The 22352-nt window shown below is 39.4% G+C and overlaps 1 protein-coding gene across 5 annotated transcripts in view; it reads left to right on the top strand.

The window, feature by feature from the left end:
- Positions 1-22352, top strand: part of APBA1 (amyloid beta precursor protein binding family A member 1) — an 81103-nt gene that overhangs the window by 19247 nt on the left and 39504 nt on the right. For 4 of the 5 annotated variants that reach the window (XM_051789378.1, XM_051789373.1, XM_051789374.1 and 1 more), the window contains one exon: positions 20966-22170. In XM_051789378.1, the coding sequence (XP_051645338.1) occupies positions 21019-22170 (1152 nt within the window). In that variant the 5' untranslated portion in view covers positions 20966-21018. Of the gene's footprint in view, positions 1-8533; positions 8775-20965; positions 22171-22352 lie in introns of those variants that run through there. The other variant, XM_051789377.1, reaches the window with a different exon arrangement.

The following is a 22352-nucleotide window of genomic DNA, read 5'->3' as shown; positions in this document are numbered from 1 at the left end:
CAAAAGGAGGTGGAAAGCAGCTCTGCAGAGACCATAACTACTCTGTGCAAGTGTGGTGGGTTTGACTGTGGCTGGCTACCAGCTGCCCATCCAGCTGCTGGTGCATTTCCTTGCCTCAGTGGGACAAGGGGAGAGAATAAGATGAAAAAGCTCATGAGTTGAGATAAAGAATAGGAAAATCATTTACCAAATACTGTCATGAGCAAAACGGACTTGACCTGGGGAAAATTAATTCAGTTTATTACCAATGTAAAATAGAATAGGATGGCAAGACACAGAAACAAAATTAGACCACTTTTTCCCTATCCTTTTCTTCCCAGGCTCAACTTCTTACCTTCATTCATGACTCCTCTATCTTCTGCCCATGCTGTGCACTGCAGGGGGATGGGGAATAGAGTGGGGGGCTGAGGATGTTGTGGTCAATCTGTAATATCTCCTGTCTGCTGCTGCCTCTTCTTCACACTGTTCTTCCAGCATAGGGTGTCTCCCATGGGAGACAGTTCGCCATGAATTGCTCTATGGCAATTCTATGTGGCATGGAACAGTCCTTGGTATTTTCTCATGGAAGCTAACACTGCAGCCTCCCTGCTACCCCAAAACATTGCCATGTAAACCCATTGCAGCCACTTTCAGACAGGTCCAAAACTCCTAAAACCAACTTTTTGTGCACCAATACCTCAGCTAGTCAAGGAAGCACATGGCATTTCTGCTCAAACTTGCAAGAGTGGCTGCTGGGAGGGAAGAGACATGGCTGGAGATGAAGTGTTGGATGAACATGACCCACACTGTACCAGTGTCAATCCCAAGGGACTGCAACTCCCAGCAAACCCAGGATGGGTCAGGTTGCTCTAAGAGATCACAGGTTTTAGAGGACCCGCACCAGGACAGAGACGCCCTTGACAGACTACAGCTAATGGAGGGATTCAAGCTGGAGTGGAGGAAATGAATTAGAATCAAGCAGCAGTATAGCAAGACAAGTAGGAAACAAGGAGCAGCAGAAAGAAACCATACAACACTGGCTCCAACCTCCTGCATTGCCTGTTGCTTGACTGTAGGAACTGCAAGGGGCTAAGTGTAAAGTGATAAAAACAAGAGAAGTTGGGACTGGGAAAGGGAAGAAAAAGTGTTTCCTTAAGTGTTTAATTGTTTTTTCTCAATAAATAAATCAGTAATCCTAAGATCATGCTAACTGGCAATAAGTGAAATAAAGTAAAGTTCCCTGAGTCAAGACTGTTTTGCCTGCAGCAGTGCCATAGCTGTTGTGTGATGCAATGTTTGAAAAGCAGATTTGTGATATGCCTTTTATTAATGGAGGACTAGGTTGTGTGTTGTGAAAACACTGATCAGCTAAATGCTGATCTTTTGAGTGTAAGGTATGTACAGCCACACTACATTACTGTAGCATTTCTGCAGAAATCTTAACAAAAACACATTGATTTTAAAAAGCCTCCATGAGTATTTTGCAGTCATAGTAAAGTCCATTATCCAAGTGTCCTCTTTCTAGGCATGAAGGCTTAGAAAAAAGTGTAAAATCAGAGTGAGTGTGTTATGATGTTTTCTCAACCTCGTAGCATTTCAAGAACTTCATCAGTCAGAAGCACCCTTTCAAAACACGCCATACTACAGCAGTTTGATGTATTTTCACCAGTTTCTGATATCTCAGGTAATCCTTAGATTGTTTTAAGAACAACTAGTGTTGAAGGCTTTTTGTTGCTTCCATTTTTCTATTTGAAAGCTGCTGCAGAACCTACTTGTTATTTCTTGTCTAGATTTTAGTTATGCCTGTTTGTTCTTTTACCAGCATCATCCTTTGATTTAAGAAGGTTGGGTTTTTTTACATTCCAGTTTCTGAGGTTTGTATTTTAAGATCACGTTAGGCTCTCCTAGACTCTTCTTGTATGGATCTAGAAAGCTTGTCCTTGTGCATTGACTCTGAGCCTCTGTGGTTTTGGCTCTGAGATTCCAGCTGAGGTCTGAATGAGGCCTTTTGGTTGTGTCTTTGTTTGGTTTGCAGCTTGAATTCTGATCTTGGTTCCTGGAAGCTCCTAACGGAAGCAATATTGGGCCACACAGTGATAGAGCCTTCAGTATTGAATGTAGCTATTTCCCTTTGACTAAAATGTGGTGGAGTGTATTTAGTGCCCTTTTGGCCCATGAAGATGTGTTTACAGCATTTAAAACTGATGCCTAGTTCTTGAGTAGTAAATTTCAAGATGGTCTAGTCTAGAGAGCGTCAGAAGTATTTTACAATATGCAGAAAATGAACAGCCTAAATAATAAAATCAATGCAATTAGATATTTCATTCGTCTAAGTTGTATCTTTACCTTGATTATCTTTCCCTTTTAGGTTTTCACATTTCATTAATTCTTCTGCAAATTCTGTGCTTCTCTTTGTGCCTAGTAACCTTTATGAAATTTCAGCTTTGATCCCTTAGTAGTTTTTGATCAATGCTGAATTTGTACATAAAATTTAGAACAGAATGGCAAAACCACACTTGCATTCAGAAAAACAGTCCTCAGTGTATTTTTTCTGAAATGAGAGCCATAGAGGAGAAAACAAAGAACTTTGACAGCATTTTTTACAGTATTCAATCCACTGTATTTTTTACTGTATTCAATCCACTTCACATTAAAAATATTTCAGACTAAACCTTTGGTATTAAAGTACCTTTTCGGTCTTCCCAGGACACCTCTGAAAAGTATGGTGTGGGGTATGCTTAAAATTAGCTGAAAAAAAAATAGAATTTGTTTTTGCCGGGGTGTTTGTCTTGTGTAGAGCTAGGTGATGTGCAGTGTAAGGTTCATGGCTTGTTGGACTCCTGGATCGAAGGGAGGACTACAAGAGCAGATCCTTCTGTGCATACGTGGAGATTTGCTTGTTTGTAGCATGGGCTGCAGGGTCCACTTGCATGGCTGATGTCATTGGGGAGTTTGCAGATAGAGGTTATTTTGTCATTAATCCGCGTTTGAGAAATGTGAAATGGATTTTAAGTTTTTCCATACAGCATGGTTGTCTGTGGTCATGCTCCCTTGCACTAGCAACTTTTGATCCTAAATAGTTAAAATATAATTGCTTTTCATATCTCCATGTGCATTCAGATCTGGGGCTGTGTGCTGAGAGAGCAAATGTTTGCACAAAGCCTTTGGTTTATACTTTGAATAGTCATATGCCATCACTGAGGCCGGTACACGATTTTGCCTTATGAAATAGCACTTTATATTTCAGGAAGCCAACTTGGATGCTGCATGTTACAGTTCAAGTGAAGTCCAATCCCTTGGGATTACATGGCTTGCTGAGAAGCTAGGACCGATACCTGCAATTACTGTTTGAAGGGAAAGATCTGATCCTTTTTTCCCAGGAACAAACCCTCCTAGAAGCTTGTCTCCTTGACTGTCTGTGGAATTAGAAAATAAATTGCTTACAGCAGGTAACTTTAATCCCTAATAAAGTTCAACAAAGTTGAATTTAGCCGTTATTTTGAGGCCAGTGTCTGTGAGATGATAGGGTTTTTTTAATCATATGTCTTCAAAAAGTATGCAGTCTTTTTTAATGAGTTGTAAGGTGGCATTGATTGTGAGTTGAGTGGACTTAATAAAATGCCATTATTGAATTCTAAGAGAAGGAGGGTTTGCCATTTTCAAGTTACTTTTTCAAGCAATTTTTTTCAAGGAAAAAGAACTGGGATGTTAAATATTTTGTAGCAGATGACAAAGCCTGTGGCCATTCCTGGAGTTCTCACTGAAACCACTGCTTGTTTTCCTTGCAAAGTTGTTTCAAGAATAATAGGCAACATATATGAATTAAGGGGATCAGTCTGTGTTTTGGTCTCGTTTGGTCTGGTTTGGTCTGGAAGGTTTCAGCCTTCTGAAAAGAATCTGGGTCTGCTCTGCAGTGGGAGCAGACCTGCTGTGCTGTGAAACTGCTGGATTGCTCTCTGCTCTTAGAAGTGCTTTCTCTAATGTGTAGAAACATCTACAAGGAATCTGACCTCTTCCTGATGCCCATTCGATTCAGCAAGCCTGCACAAGTAGTCCTAAACATATGAGAGTTTTTTCTGAAACACTTCAGCTGAAAAATTTAGCATCAATTTCAAACAAAGAGATGTACTGTTCAGCTTGCCACCAACTATTTAATACTTAGAGGACATTACGATCTTGCATCGCAAAGAGTTACTCAATTTACTCACAAACTCCATTTGTGACCGCTCTTCAGTATCTTATAAACATACCTGATTTCAAATGCTGTCCAGTTTAATTTAAAGACAGTAGATTAATTCTATTCCTAGCTTCCTGTATTTCTGTCGGGTTGTGGAGAGAATTTGGTAATACATTTTATAGTTAAATTCATAATCCGTGTTTATACCTACTTAAATCTCAGTCTGCTGCACAATGCCCGATTTAACTTGAAATGAAAAACCCACATCACATATAACTAACAGGTTTGAGAGATGTGTTTTATTTAATTAGTGATGTTGCATATGGTTTTGTACCAAGTACACATTTCTCATAAATTTTCCCAGATGATTATCTTCAGGAGATTTGGTTCACGATGACATCGTTTCTGTATTTATAAACTGAATGTTTTAAGAAGACTGGCCTTGTTTTAAGCTCTATTTTTGTCCCTGCTACAAAAATAAAATAGATGAAGGAAATAGGGCATAACTGTTCCCTATGCTTATAGAAATTGTACTTCACAAAAATTGTCTCTACCCACTGTATTTCCTGTTGCCATTGCTGTGTTGTTTTAGGGCTCCTTGCTGATGCGAATTGTCCTTTTCACTTTCAGAATTCACTACAAATAAGTACTGATTAATTTTCACTGCAGTCTAGTAGCTTGATGAGTTTTTATGTCATGCTATGTGCACTAAAGGAGAGATTTTTCTGTGACTTTCAGGAAGCAATTAGATAGAAATCCATAATTTCTGTCTGCTAGCTGTGTTCCTGGAGCATCTGTTTCTGCCTCAGTACAAAAATAATCAAAATACTACAAAGTTGAAACAGTGGCACAAAGTTTCTAATAGCAATTGCTTAAGCATTGCAGCTTTGTTAATCTTAATGGAGAAAATTGTACTCTTACGTTACTCCATATTTGTTAATATATTTTTATTTAATAATATTTTAACCTGTTATAAGTCAATATGATTTTGATTTAGCTTGGTAGGAGTGCAGCACAGTGTTTGCATATCAGGTTTGTAGAGCAGGTGCAGTCTTTTCTATATTTGGTTTAATACTACACTGTTAGGGGAAAATAGATCATGCTGGATCTGGCAGTTTGAGAAAGGTGAAGCTGCTGCCGCTCCATGCCCCCCAGATTTTTTCACACAACCTCACTCATACATCCTGTAAGATCTTCAGAAATAATTGCTATGTGGATACATTTCTGTTACGGCCAAGGTTTGACACTCCTGCATTTAGAATGGAGATTTGAGACTTAGATGTGAACTATTAAGATGTTTATTGATTAATGAACACTCAAAGAGGAAATAGAGCAGCAAAATAGTCTGTGCAAAATAATCTCTACTCCATGCAGTCAAATATACCCTTTTACAATTCTGTAATGATACAGAGCGCAGATTCTAAGGAATCACATGTGGTTATTATTAAATTACAGTTTTCTAAGTACTGAGGTAGAAATCAATTTCCTGCCTACACACATGCCTGCCTCCCCCCAGCCAAAAAAAAAGAATAAAAATCCTAAGAAAAAAACATGGTTGAGAGTCCAGCATGTCTTCCAAAGGATTTTCTTCCAGCCTTCTTGTGGACTTGAATCCACATGTCAGCATGACTACCATCTATAGTTATCCACACAACTACTATTGGAAGACCCACCTTCCTTTTTTTCTCCACTTGATTTGGCATTTGCTACTTTAGTCTTTTTTTATTCTGAGTTTGGGCTGAGCTTTTCAAAAGCCTTGCACCTCCTTGTCTCTGTCAAAACTTTTCACAAGGAAACAGCCCTCTCATAATTACTTTTCTTAAATTGGTCCCAGTTTTGCTACATCCGTACTCAGATTTCACGATTCCTGTTGTTCTCTGGGCAACATAAGCCTTATGCAGTATTATCAACAGGATTATTTCCGTGTGGGCGGCTTCACAGCCCAAAATTCACGTATTATTACCAGCTTAGATTTCTTGGATTTGGTTTAAGTTTTTCAATTACTGGATATAATTATTCTCCTTTCGATCTCTACCTAGATCCAATTCATCATGACGAGGTTCTTACCATCTGTGCTGGGGCATGTGCCAGAGCAGCAGGGTAACCTGTTTTTCACATTTTTGCTGTGGGGTGTCACAGTTCCTTACTAGGGCCTTAGCTATTGTGAGGCTGTGTGCTCTACATTGACTTCTTGTTCACAATTTCCTTTGCATGCAATCCATTTCTTACTGAAATCTTTCTATTTAATTTGCTAGGAAATAATGTAGGATCTTGGTGAAAGGCGTAGAGCTGAATCTTTTGGTTTTCTTGCTGTAAAGATGCCTATAATTGTTTTAATAAGCAAGAAAAGCTTTCTGCTGTGAAATCTGCAAATCACTAATGTGCACGTATAGGGCCAAAAAGTTTTGCAAGATGTGGATTTAACTGGGTGGTTGTTGTGGTTTCTTTTTTTTTGTTCACCTGCTTGGATTGCAGAGACATGAAACAAATTTCTGCAGTGAGATATTTGAAGGCAGAATCGTATGCCAGTATCTGTCAGTCTATTTGGTGCAAGAGTTACTATCATATTACTCTGAGGTATATGAGAAGCCATATTTTAACAACTGAAGCTTTTAGGAAGTGCTTTGATTGGTTGGTTTTGTTATTTGCTTTTCCTCTTACTGAAATAATGCACAGTCACAGAATAGTTCCCTCTTGTTGTTTAAATAAATGCAGAGAACTGTTTAGGAATGCATTTGAAGGAGAAACTGATTTCCTCTTGCAAAGTGGGTAGCGCTTATTTCTGAGAATTTTATATACTGACTTAACCTCAGTGCACCAGATATCACATATTGGAATAAGGACAAGTATGTGGTTTTTAGCCAAGGAGATTGTTTGCTTCAGGTGCATGAATATTTCAGTGATTTGCAAGATGCACCAGTGATTCTTTATCCTGTTAAAAAAATGACACTTCAAACATAACCTAACAAATTACATGAAAATAATTCTTATTAAACTCGTTGCCCTTTTCAAACTTCAAATTGGTTTGCAAAAAAAGATATTTTTACATCAAAAGTCAGATATAATACATCATTTAGCTTAATTAGGGCATTGTTGAATAGTTCATCAGATTTGGACATCATCTTGGCACTTCATATAATCTGATATTCCTTACAAGAAAAACTGAACTGAATTCAGGATTTTGGACTTATATGGAATTCTATATGTAGCTCTAGAGATGTCAAAAAACTAACTCAGTAGTCAACAAGTTAACTTCAATGCAATTTGTTAGTTTTACCAGTATTAACTTCTTAGGACAGAAATAACATCTGTAATATTTTTAGTGATGAAGTCAGGTATTCCCAGTAATGCAGTCTATTTTTAAAAAATCCTGTCAGTAAGAAATTAATAAGTGTCTATATTGCTAATGATGTCTGTTTTTAGCACAGTGTATGATGCCTGCCATTCAGCAGTTTACTTAACTGATATAAAGCATTGCAAATCTCATAGAAGGAAAGGATAAATCTGGGCTTAGAATTACTTGATTTTGAATTCTGAAAGTTATTTGACCTTTTGGCTTCTTTTTCTAATTCTATTAAGGTAATACCATATGTTGCCATCTGAGGCAGCTGAAGGTAACAAGTTTCATAGAGCAGCCCCAAAAGATTTTGAGAGTACTAAAGATCATGGTATTTGGGTTTTGCTGCATCAGAAAATCTAGAAAAACTTCCTGTTAAAAAACAGCAAAGAAGTATTTTTACCTAGTTATGATAAAATGGTGTGGAAGAGAGAACATTCACAAAACTTGCAAGAGTTATGGCAACTAATCTGTACTGCTTTTGAATTGTTGTTTATTAAAGGCACAATGGTTTTGCCTTTTTGATAGTCCTACATTGGATAGAAAGTAGTCAAACTTTGTTTTTGAAGACTTGTGACAGAAACTGTCTTTAGACCTGAAAGTATACAAAAGTGTAAGTAAAGTGTTCTCCAATTAGATTTTATTGAAGACAAGACTTAGCCCTTAGAAAAATACATGAAAGTGTAGATAAGAATTTTGAGGATTTAAATCAGAGATGTTACTGTATAATAAGCTAGGCAAAGTGATTTCAGAGGATTTTTTTAATTTATTGCTGCAGATTGGTCTCTAAAATGAGCTTTTCAGTGCCAAGACAATTGGAGGATTGTAAAAAGACTAACAACATGCCTCTCAGTCTCAATTTTATTGACATTTTTGTAGCATTTTTATGAATACCACCTGTGTTTACTAGTACTGAAAAAACTTAGAAGAAAAAAAAAATTATTATTTTCCCCACCCTCTCCTATGAGAGGGTGTACCTGTTAGCAATCTCTAACCTATATGTACTTTTTCTTCTGAATTGAACACTTTTGAAGGCTTGGACTTGAGAAGACTGCAGAGAAGAACCTGGTTACCTACTCATGTGAAGTTGGTTCTCCCCATATGTGTGTTGAATTAATTAGAGTTGAATATGTGTTAATATTTCTTTTGTAATCATTCTTTCTTTTCAGTGAGCACGTGGTGGATTGACCTTGGCTGGCTGCCATCCCCCCACCACCCCTACCTCTCTCGTACTCCCTTTCCTCAACAGGACACTGGGGAGAAAATAAGATGGAGAAGTTTGTAAGTTGAGATAAAGAAATGAATTGTCAGTTGCTGTCATGGGCAAAACAGACTTGCTTTAGGGCAAATTAATTTATTGCCAATTAAAATAGAGCTGCATGGTGATAAACAAGAACAAAAACTAAACACACTCTCCTTACTCTCCTCCCTCACTTTTTCCCATGCTCAACTTCACTCCTTCTTTTCTGACTCTTCTACCTCCTCTCCCCTGGGAAGAGGCACTGCACCACACCTTGGCACTGCACCCTGGACAGAACAGCTACAGTAGTAGTTACCTCAGGAGGGTAAAGCAAGGTAGTTTCTTCTGAAATTATGACTCAGATTTGCTAGTGTTTCTACTGGGAAGCTTGGAGCCTACAACCAGTTGTGGCAGTGTGCAGCTGAAGAGCTCTAGTAGCCTTGGGTTCCCTTAGGGGATGGAGAGTGGGTAGTTTTAGGATTTGCCAGAAGACACCAGTGCAATTGCCTGTAACTCTGGGCAGGGTCTTTTTGTGAGGTGAGAGGAGAAATGCAGGCCTTGGGACAAAAAGGCTAAGAAGTATGATCTATTGAAAAAAATACCACAACCCCCCACCCTCGGTAGGAAACCTGGGGAAGCTAATGTGCTGGCAGATGGTCCTTCGATACCGTCATCGGAGTGCTTGGGTTTGTGGTTGGCAGTGCCCCAGCACCAGCTGGTGCTGCAGGCCTTGGACTGGATGTGGATTTGTACTGTCCCTGGTGGCGGGCTGAGCTCTTGCAGAAGGGACCAGTCTTTCCCCATAGGTGTACATGCACAGGAAAAATCTTCTGGCATATGGCCAAAATAATTATTTGGAGGGATGAGGGTTGAGAACAGAAGCCGTTTGTTTCCATATTTCTTTAATATTGTTATTTTCAGGAGTTCAGATTCCTCTGGGCAAAGCAGGTAGCAAAGAGTTAGAGCTACAGCTGCATTTTCTAATACACAGAAACAGGACTGAGGTGAGGAAGACGTGGACCATGATGCTACAGAGCCTGATACTGGCAAAGCCAACCCCTCTGGGACATGGGGAATGTGTGGGAATGGGGCTTGGCTGAACTTGCTATAGCTGCGAGCCAAGGGAGTTGTCTATATTGTTGCTGCTTAGCAGCCTTTGGCTGATGTTTTGTAGTCACTCAAGTGCTGTTGTTCCCTGTGTGGTCCCAACAAACTCCCTCTTGCTTATTCTCCTTTACTGTTTTTCAGTGGCTTAGTTCTTTGCAGTAGGTATGGAGTATCGATCTTGGCTTGTTGATTCTTCTTCTTTGGGCCTTAACTTGTTGATTTTTTTTTTCATTGTAATGTTCAGGTTTCCTGGATGAGCCCTTTAAATATTTGTCTGCATGTTGTTATTCCTATAAGCTGTAAAATAAATCTGTATTTTGGCTTCTCAGCATGCTTGGTTACCTGAACTATGATTACTTTTATTATTCCTAAACCATGCAGAATTATATATCATAGTACAAAGACTTATTTGGATGATGGTTTGTGGGTTCGGTTTTTAGTTTGTTTCAGCCTTCAGGAAGGAAAGGGTTTTTCTGTGTTCTTTTTTTTGTAATGTATCAGTTTTTCTGTCGCTACAGTGATCTTTTTTTTTTTCTGTTAGGTTTTTGCTGTTAGTTGTGTTTATCTATTTTGCAGCTATCCATCTGCTTTTCTTAGCTCAAAACCTCTTTTCTGCCAATTGATGATTGTTTGAAAGAAATCCATTATGTGACCTCCAAGCCTGCTCTGCAGTGTGCACTGAAGTGCAGTGTGTGGGGACCATCAGAAGTTGCCCTTCAGAAGCGTACTTCAGATCCAAACTGTAACGCAAATAGACCCACTCTGAGAAACTGTCTCTGACAAGTGTAGATGACCATCTATTCACTCTTACAAACTACAGATTTTTTTTTTTCGTGCTCTTCCACTTCCTCTCTGTTCCCTTTTTTGCCTTTTTTTTCCCCTAGAATTGATCAGAATTGGAAGGTAGGAATTCAGAGACTTCCAGAAAAGCCAAAACCCTGACCTGAAAGAGCCATCAGTATTTTCCCAGAACTGATGGTGATTTTTTTAATCATGTAGGCTTTAATTAAAATTTTGAAACATCAGCTTGCAGTGAGTCACTTCTGATTCCAGAGCTTGGATGGTATGTATTTGAGCTCATGATCTGCACAAGTAACTGTCCGTAGAAAACTGTCCTGTTTAAAAGTCTTGAGACTTGGTTATGTGAAATTTCTACTGTTGACCGGCTGTGTTTGTATGTAAAAGGTGTTCTATTCAGGTGACTAATTTCACGTCCTTAGCAGGGTGTGCCAGAAGAGCATTTTGGACTCTTACTTTTTAGTAACTCTTATGCCAGAGTCCCAGAAGACTAAGGAAGTGTATGTTGTGCTAATATTTTAAAAGGTAAAGTGAATGTCTAGGTACTTGTAGCATGGTAGCTTAACGTAAGTGTCACGTAGGATAATGGAAAGAATATTGGGGATTGATAAATTTTAAAAATTGCAGGTCTGTCTCAGTGGTTTATGCTGCAGTTCAAGCAAGCAAGAGTTTAAGGGATCATAATGGTTTATGCTTTTCAGGAGGTTGGATTTACTGATCAGCATGGGCTTTACAACTTTTCTAGAGCTAAAAAATTACTTGTCCAGAGAAGTCCATGAAAATTAATACCGACAGAAGCCATCTGCCTGACTGAGTTGAAACAGTATTGAATTCTGTAGTAAAGTGGTAATCCTAACATAATCCTGTAGCAACCTCCAAAGCCATGAAAAATATATAGTTCTTTATTATTTTAATTGCTTTTTAAATCCACTTCCATGTTTACGGTAAATTCATTGACTTCCTACCTTCATTTTAAAGCATATTTTTATGAGACAGATCACGGCCTCAGTATTTTTTCCCCTGAATTTAAGAAATTAAAGCCAAAAGGATGCTGTAATAGAGCAAAGGAAATGGAAATTAGCAAAATAAGCATGTGAATTCTTGTTAGGTCACATATACAAAGCTCAGATATTTGAAGAGATGTCCAAACTGTTTCTTTGCCTGATGGATGACCAGAACAGCATGGTATTTAATTTGAGTTAAATACCACACTTAAGCTTGGATATCAGAAGAAAAAAACAGTCTGTTGTAGGAGGAGTGGTCTTTCCTTGAAAAGGAATAAAAGAATAAACCAGAATAATTTCAGAATATATAATCTCCAGAATATAGAATCCCCCTTATGTAGGTTTCATGGAACATTTAAGAGACTTCTTATCTTCTCTTTATAAAACATAATAAAGCAAAATAATTAGGGCATCTGTTTCCTAGAGAGAAAGAGTTATCAGTGTCTTTGAAATACGTTGCCTTAATAATAACTTCTGAAAATAAGTGAAAGGAGCCCTTGACAGTTAGACTGTCTGCAAGCGAAAAGGTGAAAAATGTTAACAGATTTATACCTATATGTTTTAATTATTTGAAACACTTCAGGATTGTACTGTTCTTCTTGTAAGTTCTTCCACATGCAAAATGTGTTTTACCTTACAATCACCCTTTTTAGCTGCCACTTTACTATAATTCCACCATTTGAATGTGTTAATAATATAAAAGGATTTTATAAGGTTAAGAATGCATAATAAAATATTTTAAATGGAAAATATTCTTCTACTAGAATCTAAGTATTGCTATTTAAAAAGAGAAAGACAAAATTACCTACTTTTACAGAAATGTGAGCCATCTGAATTTTTTTAAATGTCAGTTCTATTTGGAAGGGAGACAAAAGCACTTCAGGAGAGGTACTCTGCCACCTTACATGTGTTTAGAAAATTTTAAATTTATTTAAGTTTTCCTTACCACTGCATCTTTAAATGCTGTTACACTATACCCTTTTTACCTATTGTCTGTATAATTTACTTGGCTGGGACTGGTCTGTGTGGATGTAAATGTTGCATAGGGATGTGAAAAGTGTGTTTGGGTGACTCCCCTTAATTTTCTTTGTTTTATTCTGAACTCTCTCCTGTGTAACTCTGTTCTGGTCAGTTTGTTTTCCTAGTGCACAGAGACTGGCAAGTATATGGAAAGCTTTGTGGCTTTGATAGAATGCATCTGCTTTTGATTTTTATGATCTGGCAGCAGTGTGTGATCTTAATTAGCGTCAGCAGATGGGTTTTTTTCCTTACCCTGATGGGACTCCAGTGGCTGCAGACAGGCATTGCTCCCATTTCCCTGCTCAGCCTGTGATTTCTGAGCAAGCTGCCGTTTGAGAGACACGTGAGCACCCTGAACTGGGTACAGTGCAATTACTAATACTCTTCAAGTTATGTTCCAAGCTGCAGATGTGGAGGAATGCCAGCCTTCATTAGTGTTTAACTGTGGCTGGGGAACAGATTTCATGTGTAGTCATCTTGGAGCTGCTAGTTCCACTAACAGGAATGTGCTTGTGCTGAAAAATGGTCTCAGTCAAGATCTTCCTCAGTGCAGAGAGAAGTGAGGTTAGGGTCCTCCCTAACCCTTTTCTTGTCAGCTCTGGGGAGTAGCACAGGCTGTGTCTTGCTTCCAAAGTCACTGAAGGTGCAGAAATTGTTAATGTTTCGAGCTAGAAAAAAAATTCTGTTGGGGAGCCTGAAACAGGCAGACATGTCTGGTCGGGCCAGTCAAGTGCTTATGGGTGCTGGTCTAGCCAGACAGGCCTCCTGCAAATGAAAGTCTGGTGTGTAGTGCCTAGTGCTGCATGTGCTGTAGTGCTGACAAGTGGTCACAACATTTCAGAAAGGTCATAACGGTGGAAGATGTCCTTGAGAATTTTTTACCTAATCACTCAGAACTGTGCTTGGAAGTAAATGTGTCACATCCTTCCATGTGGTTTTGAGGAGGACTGTGGGGCTGTGTTTACAGTAGGACACTGTAACACAGCTGCCAGTTTGTGAGAAAATGCAAGTGACAGATTAGTTTTCCTTCAAGCCTTTGGAAACTCATAAACTGGACCATGCAGCTTAGATTTTTTGTTTTGTTTTGTTTTGTTTTTAATGTGGACTAAATCTGCAACTTGTCCTTGAAATAGAAGTAGTAAAATGATCTGCGAGTGTTAGTAGAAGTTGATGGTTGGAGATGAGATTGGACTTATTTTGTAGGCTAAAATGGTAACAGAAAATAGAATAGAAATCTGTCCATGTAAGGAGGAGAAAAAAAGTTAATTTTAATCTACTGTAAAATACATCTATGCATTCCTACCTCCTCCTCCTTCGCATCTGTTATTTTGTGCCATAGTTCTTGTTTTTTGTGAAGTTTTTTCCCCCCTGTTATGTGCCTGCAAGATTGAATCTACTGAAGTAGCATTTAACCAGGAATGTTGCAGGTTGAAACCATTAAGGTTTTCTTCTTTTTTTCTTTTTTTTTCCCCCATAACTTTTCTTGTGACTACAAATATGACTTTAAATCAAATATCTTTGCTTGTGGGATTTCACTGTTCCTTCATGAGTTTTTTGCTAACCTGCCACCCTTACATCCTCTTACTAAATTCTGTGAATGGAAGCAGATACAGGCCCTGATATCTTGCTGTCACTCTGAAATAAGATACAAACTAGCCAATACTTAAAACCTTCTTCTCAGTCATGTAGTCCAGGCATACATCAGGTCCTTGAAAAGGAGCTTATTTTATGGTAGTTAGAAAGTGTTAATTTGGTTGTTTTGAATGGTGGGAAGTGGATGGAGAAGAGCTGATATGCTTACCGTGATCAAGTATTTGGGAATTTTAGTTACCTCATCTCTCAGTCTGGCTCATTCTTCCCCACTCTGAATAATACCTCCACATCTTCCTTGTTGTCTTTAACAATGACTTTCTTCTAGGAAGGCTTGGAAAAGTCATTTGTCAAAAACCGTGTAGTAAAGCGTAAGTCTAATAAAAATAAAAATTGAAATAAGAGTTGTCTGTTTTGAGGGTTTCCTTTTTTTCTAGTATAAAAACAGGGTGGAGGGTTGGGGGAATTGTATATTCTGGTGTTTTCAGTAGCTGGGTGTTACAGTTGCCAGCCAGTGGTACATTTTTAAATATATGTTACACTATGAAAGGCAAGCAAGTTCTGTATACCATCTGTCCCAGTTTTTCAGCTTGACTCAGGTATAGCTAATTTGAAACTTGTGAAATAAAAGGAAATAAAGGAGAATACGGTCTTTTCATTCTGTGTTGTCTGAACCATAATTGCTTTTCATGAGGGATTATCCTTAGCTTGAAGCTCTCAGGTAATAAGGAGTGCCTCAGAATATGTTTACTGATTGTGTGACAGAATCTAGGAAGTTGTGGGGCTTTCTGCACTATCTCTGTGCCATTTCATTGAGTTGAAACAGTATTCTGTGACTCACTTGTCTCAGCCTTAAGAAGCTGATGAAACTAACAGACTTAACTAGCTGGACTTCATTGTCTCTTGTTTAACTTGGTTTTCCTGAAAGCTGCATATTTGCTGAAAAGATGTGATTTGGAAGGGAAGAAAAGTTAAATGTGTTTTGAGAGGTATCTAACACAGGAGAAATGGAGAACTCTAAGTGGGCACTGCATATGCTGTTAAATTCTCAGCAATTTCATACCATAGAGGCTTTTTAAAGAAAAAAAAAAAAGATTGAAGATGTGTCTCAAAGACATATGTGTTGGATTTTTTGAGAGGTAGCTTGTGTTCATATGTCTTGTTAAGATCTGTAGAAGTGAAACACTGGTGCATTGCTGAAGTCTGGAAAAACAGAGGTTTTTTTGTGAAATTCTTCAGAGAGCGTGCCAAGAAAACTTGCACTTGAGGTGAGATGCCTTTGAAAATCCAGATAGAGGTCTCTGTGCTTCTAGTGTGATTTGGAGTTATGGGTAAATATGTTCAAAGAATAGCTATTTTTTCGTGGAAGACATGGGTAAATATGGCTGAAGTTTTTTAGGGAAGACAAAACTCTTTGTTCAGACACTCAACTGCCATACTAAATTTTCTCTTGTGAAGGTTCTGCAAAATAAGAGGAAACAGTTATGCTTCTTATAAGTGAAATAATTAATGAAAATAAAAAAAGTAGTAAATACCCCTCTCAAGGATAGAGACTGGGGCTGGTGGAGCCAAGTAGCAGTTCTGGGACATGGCCCACACAGCAAAATAAGGGTCAGCAGCACCTGGGGCAGTTTGAGACAGACACGATCCTGAGAGCAGGGCAGCATGAGGATCATCCCCTCTGCTCAGCACCTGCCAGACCCCACCTGGGTACTGCCTCTGCCTTGGGTCCCTGATAGAGGAATGACACTGCAGGGAGATGATGGGAAGCCACTGAGACAGTGGGTCTGGAGCCCTTGCCCTGCAAGGAGAGGCTACAGGACCAGGGCTGGTTCAGCTGGGAGCAGGGATGGCTTCGGGGTCACCCAACAACAGCTCAGGGGATGGAGGGGATGCAGCGGGCTCTTCACAGTATTCTGTGGTGGGAGGGAGTGTTGGAGACAACTGGGACGTGCTGAAACAGGGGAAATTGAAACTAACTGTAAGGAAGAAATGTTTTCCTCACAAGGACAGTCCAACACTGGAGTCGGGGCCTATACAGGCTGTGCCATAACCAGCCTTGGAGGTTATCAAGCCCCAACTGGATAAAGCCCTGAGCAATCTGTTCTGAGCTCAAAGCTGGCTGTGTTTTGGCCAGGGTTTGGACTGGATACGTCCTGTGGTGCCTTCCTAACTTGAGTTATCTTGTTATCCTGTATATGACAGAAAAAAAGTGTGTGTGTCTATAGTCTTAGTTCCATGTGGCACACAGCTTTGTTTTGAGACAGTAACTATAATATACAGACATATCAAGAGTATGAGCTTTTATTCAAGTCAGAATTGAACTGTGGAAATATGATGCATGATGCTCTTATAAAATAAACCTTAAAGTCCTATTTGGAATGATAATAGTAATAGTAGTAATAATAATAATTTTATTTCTACCTGTGTATACTGGAAACCAAACAATTATGCATCTGGACTTGGGTAAGAAGTAACAAATCAAATTGGAATCTGATCACTCACACTTTCACCTTTTCTTACTGTGTATCTTTTCCTGAGTAGCACTGGGCATGCATGTTGTGTTCTTGCTCTAAGATGTTGGTCTGCCCTTTGGTGGTGCTTTAAATGCTTCTTTTTTAATATGAAGTAGTAGAGAAAAATTCTGAAACTTCCAACTTTTTCTTCATGTTGCATGAGAAATATATGGATATATTTATTTTTTTTTCTTTACAGGCAGGAAGGTCATTTAACCTTCAATAAAGAGTTAGTTGTAGTAGTAATCAAACTCTGATTTCTCTATTGTGAAGACAGAGTCATCCATCAAGTCCTGTGTGAAAGAGTGCTTACAGAGCACTTTCTCATATATGTTTGATTACTGGAGCACAGCTGCTGTTCTGGGTAATTAATATGAGACTATAATATTGTTCAGATAGGTGTTGTGTCTATATTTCCAAGGTTGGATGACCTCTCTTGCTTATATTCTCTTCTGTCTGGGGCATTTTATGTGGGTTATTGATTTTTTTTGCTTGCAGGAAATAAAGTGCTTTTTGAAGGTCTGGTGAGAAAAATCAGGCAGACCTTGTATTTGCTTGAGGGAAATGCTGCTGAGAATAAAAGGTGTGGATTTTAGTAGTCTTCCAGCTACCATGTATGAAAAGAGATTTAGTACTTCTAACCCTCAGTCTTAATAAGTGTTCTTTAAATTACTGTCCTAAAGACTGATTGTTAAACAGTAAAATAAATGTTCTTGATTTAGAAGCTTACTTTTCATTGAAGGTTACAGGGGCGTAGGTGACTTAAGGACATTTATTCAGATCTACAATTTTCTAAGTAAACTTATTTTCTAATGATTAAATTTTTTTAGATTTAAAAATAATATTTTATTGTTTGCAAAATTAAGAAGTTTAGTTTAATTTTATTTATAGGAGGAAAGGCAAACAGAAGGAACCTTTTTCAGTAAAAAGTTTTAAGTAAAGCGTAGTGTTTTCTCCTCCTCCCTTCAAAAGACACAACTTTGAAAATTTTAGGATATCAATATTTGAAATTAAACTGAGAGAATTCTTCGACCAAGGACAATTTTACAAGTGGGAATTTGGACTTGCACTTTGCAAAAGGAAAATGCTGGGTCTCTTAGATGGTACTTAGCAATATTTTTGTATGGTTTGTAATTTGTTTCTCACAGCTAGACATGTCAATGATGCTGCCTGTCCATAGAATGCATGATGTTGCAATCTTGTAGTAAGAATTCTAAAGTGGGATGACATGTTTTGAGCTATTATCAGAACTTTTATTGTCTTAAGCATTGTGGCATTTGATACTTGAGTAATTTGACTTATTTGACTTGAGATATCTTCATGTGGTTGATTTTTTGCCTTCTTTTCTAAAAACATAACTCAGCTAAAGATGTGTCAGGATACATGTGATAAGATTTCAAAAAATTGATCGTAATCTTGTGTTTATGTGTAACTTCATTCCTTTCAACTAGCACTACCCTTTTTCTGTGGGTGACCAATGACACTTAGATATGAGTTAGTGCTATTTTGAATGCAACAAATTTAAGGCAGATTTTTTAAACAGTCCTCTACTTTAGCCTAATTCTGTCTACATGCAAAAGAGTGGAAATTTTATAACTGACTTGGTTAAAAGCAGGCAATGTTAATAAAACTTCCCAGTCTGACCATTCATGAGGCTCTCTGGCTGTCACACTCCCACCACCAGAGACTTTCACTGCTGGCACCAAAGCCCCTTTGCAGTGGGCGGCTCCAGTGACCTGACAGGTCCCCCCTTGACTCCCCACCCATTCTTACTTAATTAGACCAGATTTCCTTACTGGTTCGACCCCAGGTTTCCCACAGCAGATGTCTCATTCCACAGAGCCACTTATTCATGGTGCAGCAACACACAAACAGTTGGACCTGGGGCCTCCAAGGAGGGACCCCTAACAAAGAACCCCCTGGGCTTTTATCCCCTGACAGTCCAAGTGCATGGAAGTCTCACTCTTGTTCCTGAGTCTTTAGTTCCTGCTGTGTCTCCTGGTGTCCATCCACCTGGCTGGTGCTACTGGTGCTCTTGTCTATGCAAAGGCTCAGCAATTCATGGCTCTTGCCTGTGGCTCCTGCCACCCAGAGCTCCACCTATATCTCATGCTGCAAGCTGAAAACAGAGCTGCCTACACCAAATGTATTCCTCAATAGTAATCTTCCTTGGGAAGGACTTTTCAAAGGGCTGTTATGCCTTGGCATCTTCACTCTTTTTTTTGTGTGCTAAAAATGTAAATCTCTCCAGTATTAGTGTTCTTGCTTACTTAAATAACATATCATATGCTGCAGGGAGGAGAGTGGTTTGTTAGTTCTGGTGCACACCTGCATACACACTTCTAAGATGTCCATTCTCTCTAACTTCTTGAAAGTCTTACTTGGACAAGACCTTATCTTGTCATGGAAACCTTTTTACTAACACATCTTCCTTAGCTGGAAAAAGCAAACTGAGGGTTTTTTTAGTTATTTTGAAAAACAGTTAGGTTGTGTAGAACATCCTTATCTGCTTAGCTAATGGGATTGATTAGCTATTATTTTACAAGTGCATTTTTTATATACTATATTTTCTTCATTATGATGAGAATGGGAAAGACAAGTCTTAGAGGTTAAACACAGCACACTAGGTTTGTGAAAGCTGTGTATGAGCAGTTTCTGAAAATGAAAAAGTCTGGAATCAGGACCAAGATGCATTTTAGGTTTGTTGTGGTTTGTTTGTTTGGGGGGTTTTGTGTGTTTGTTTTGTAGTTTTTGTGGTTTGTTGTTGTGGTTTGGTTTGGTTTGGTTTGGATTTGCTTTTGGTTTGTTTGTTTCTTTCTTTTGATTTTGGTTCTTTGGGGGTTTTTTTAGAACTCCTAAGTTTATAAGGCTAAAACATTAGGGGTGTAACAAAGACAACAAGTGTTCACTGAGCTGGAAGTTGTACCCTTTGGATTTCCCATGGAAGTGTAGTTCAAGTGGCTCACATCTAGCCTTGCATACCTCTCAACTTTTCTAATAGAGGGCAACTGAAATTACTTTTGCTTTCTCATCACAGGAAGTTATTCCCACTAGCTCTTCTGCACAGATCTCATTTAGTCAGCAAAGTGCCACCTGAGCCTCCCTGTCTCTGTTTACTAGATTTGATTCAAGTTCTATTTCACATTCACATTAATTTTTTTAGTTGGTAATTGACATATGCTTTTATGGATCCTTCAGGTCAGAAGTCTTCCAATAGGTACCTTTTCTTTAGTACTTAGCAATAAGTCACAGGCTAGAGCTGTATTTTACTTACGGATATGTGGTTTGGTTCACGAACTTAAAAGCATATAGTGTGTCCTTTTCATGACACTGCATTTTAAAAGCATAAGGTAAGGTTCAAAATAGCTGAAGACGTTACATAAAAATGAAACTTTAAGAGCTAGATCGGCCTGCTTGCCCTGTGAAACTTGTAGAAGCTTGAAATCTTTTTTACTTGAAGTCAGCAAAGCTAAGATGCCTCACTAGTCTCAATGTGTCATGGTTATGAATATTAGTAAAGTGTTCTCCATGTTTTAGGAAAAAAGCCATTTTAACTGATTATGTATAGTTGTCACGTGCTTCTCTCGCGAGAAGAAACAGGTGCTTCAGATAACCTGAGAGCGCACTTTCATTTCTATTGATTTTTCAAAAGTGCAGAGGGTGATTAGCTCAGGTATCTTAGCTAAGATGCCAAGACACTGAAGAATTGTCGAATGTCCTGTATCTGAGCAATTGCAGGCTCCTGTGACAGGACTAAATCTGTTGTTTTACATTACAACCTCTTTCCGTTGCTCTGAGTTAGTGAGCTACAGGGAGAGTGCTGGAGCAAAGGTGAAATACTTCTGTTGTATCTCTGCCATGGTGGAGCTTCTGGCAAAAGTTAGCTTTTCTCATATACACCTGCCAGCATCATTGAAATGCCACTGCCAAGAGTTGCTCGGAAATGATTCTTGCACCAGGAATTTGTCCACAGAAGTGAGAAGTTCAGTCCCTAGCAGTATTGTTTCTGGTTGCTGCTGTTGGAGGTATTTGCATGGGAGATAATACTGTTGTGCTGGCTGTTGTCTTACTGGAGAGCTGACCAAGTCAAATGTTTGTCTTATGGGGAAGGAAGGGTGCCTTTGTTGCTTCTGCTTATTGATTCCAGGGTTTTTTTAAGAGTAATGTCAGAGGTATTTTTTGTTTGTTTCTTTCCAGCTGTGATAGACAAAATGTCAGTAGAATAAGTGACCTACCCTACAGAACTTGCCATGAACCATTTGGTTGGACCACCTGAGGGGGAGATCAGTGAAGAGCCAGCGAATGGAGCAGTGAATGAGTCAGTGGAGGCTGATTTGGAGCACTCAGAAGTGGAAGAGGAGCAGAGGTATGTGACTCGCTATCCAAGGCATACAAACAGCATCCAAGCGGGCCTGTCTGGGCAGGAGGAGGAAGGGATGTTAGCTCGGTCAGCCAGCACGGAGAGTGGTTTCCACAATCACACGGATACTGCAGAAGGGGATGTGATAGCCACGGTGGAGGACAGTTACGACACAGAGAGGGTGCAGGAGAATGAGGATGAGAGCGCGTATGCGGTGCAGTACAGGCCGGAGTCTGAGGAGTACACGGAGAACGCTGAGGCTGAGCATGGCGAGGCCATTCATAACCGAACATTGCCCAATCACTTACACTTCCATTCCATTGAGCACGAGGAAGCCATGAATGCGGCCTACTCAGGTTATGTCTACACACATCGTCTCTTCCACCGAGGAGAGGATGAGCAGTATGCTGAGGCTTACGCTGACTATGGACTGCAGGAGCATGTATATGAGGAAATAGGAGATACACCAGACCTTGATGTTAGGGAGGGGATCCAACAGTATGAGCGGGAAAGGGAGGAAGCCGACAATTACCGTAAGGAGGCACTTGGTGCCCGCCTTCACCACTACGATGAGCGATCGGATGGAGAGTCTGACAGCCCTGAAAAGGAAGCAGAATTTGCACCCTACCCAAGAATGGATAGCTATGAACAGGAGGAGGACATTGATCAGATTGTAGCAGAGGTGAAGCAGAGCATGAGCTCCCAGAGCTTAGACAAGGCAGCTGAAGACATGCCAGAGTCAGAGCAGAGTTTGGAGCATGGTCAGGCTCTTGTCAGTGGTGGGCATGAAAGTAATGGCCAGCTCACATCTGGTTCTCGAGTTACATCCAGCTCAGGAGAATCTGTACAGAGGTACAGCAAGGAAAAGAGAGATGCAATTTCACTGGCCATCAAGGATATTAAAGAGGCTATTGAGGAAGTGAAGACAAGGACCATCCGTTCTCCTTATACCCCTGATGAACCTAAGGAGCCTATCTGGGTGATGCGGCAGGACATCAGTCCATCCAGGGATTCTGACGACCAGAGACCACTAGATGGAGATGTGAGTATACAAAGCTTTTGGCTCTCAGATTGTGTATGCCTCGTTCCTTTAATTGTGACATGCACGACAGTGAAGAAGGGCACATGTGTTGTTCTGTGTCTCATTCTTGAGAAAGTATGTGGTGCTTTGTTTTAAATTTGTACTCTAGAGAGCACGAGAGAAATAACCACATGCATTATCTG

Source organism: Manacus candei, unplaced genomic scaffold (genome assembly GCF_025592945.1).
Source record: "Manacus candei isolate 608988 ecotype Guabito, Panama unplaced genomic scaffold, ASM2559294v1 h1tg000027l, whole genome shotgun sequence".
Classification (NCBI taxonomy): Eukaryota; Metazoa; Chordata; class Aves; order Passeriformes; family Pipridae; genus Manacus; species Manacus candei.
Note: the sequence above shows the minus strand (reverse complement) of the source record. Positions and strands in the feature narration are given on the sequence as shown.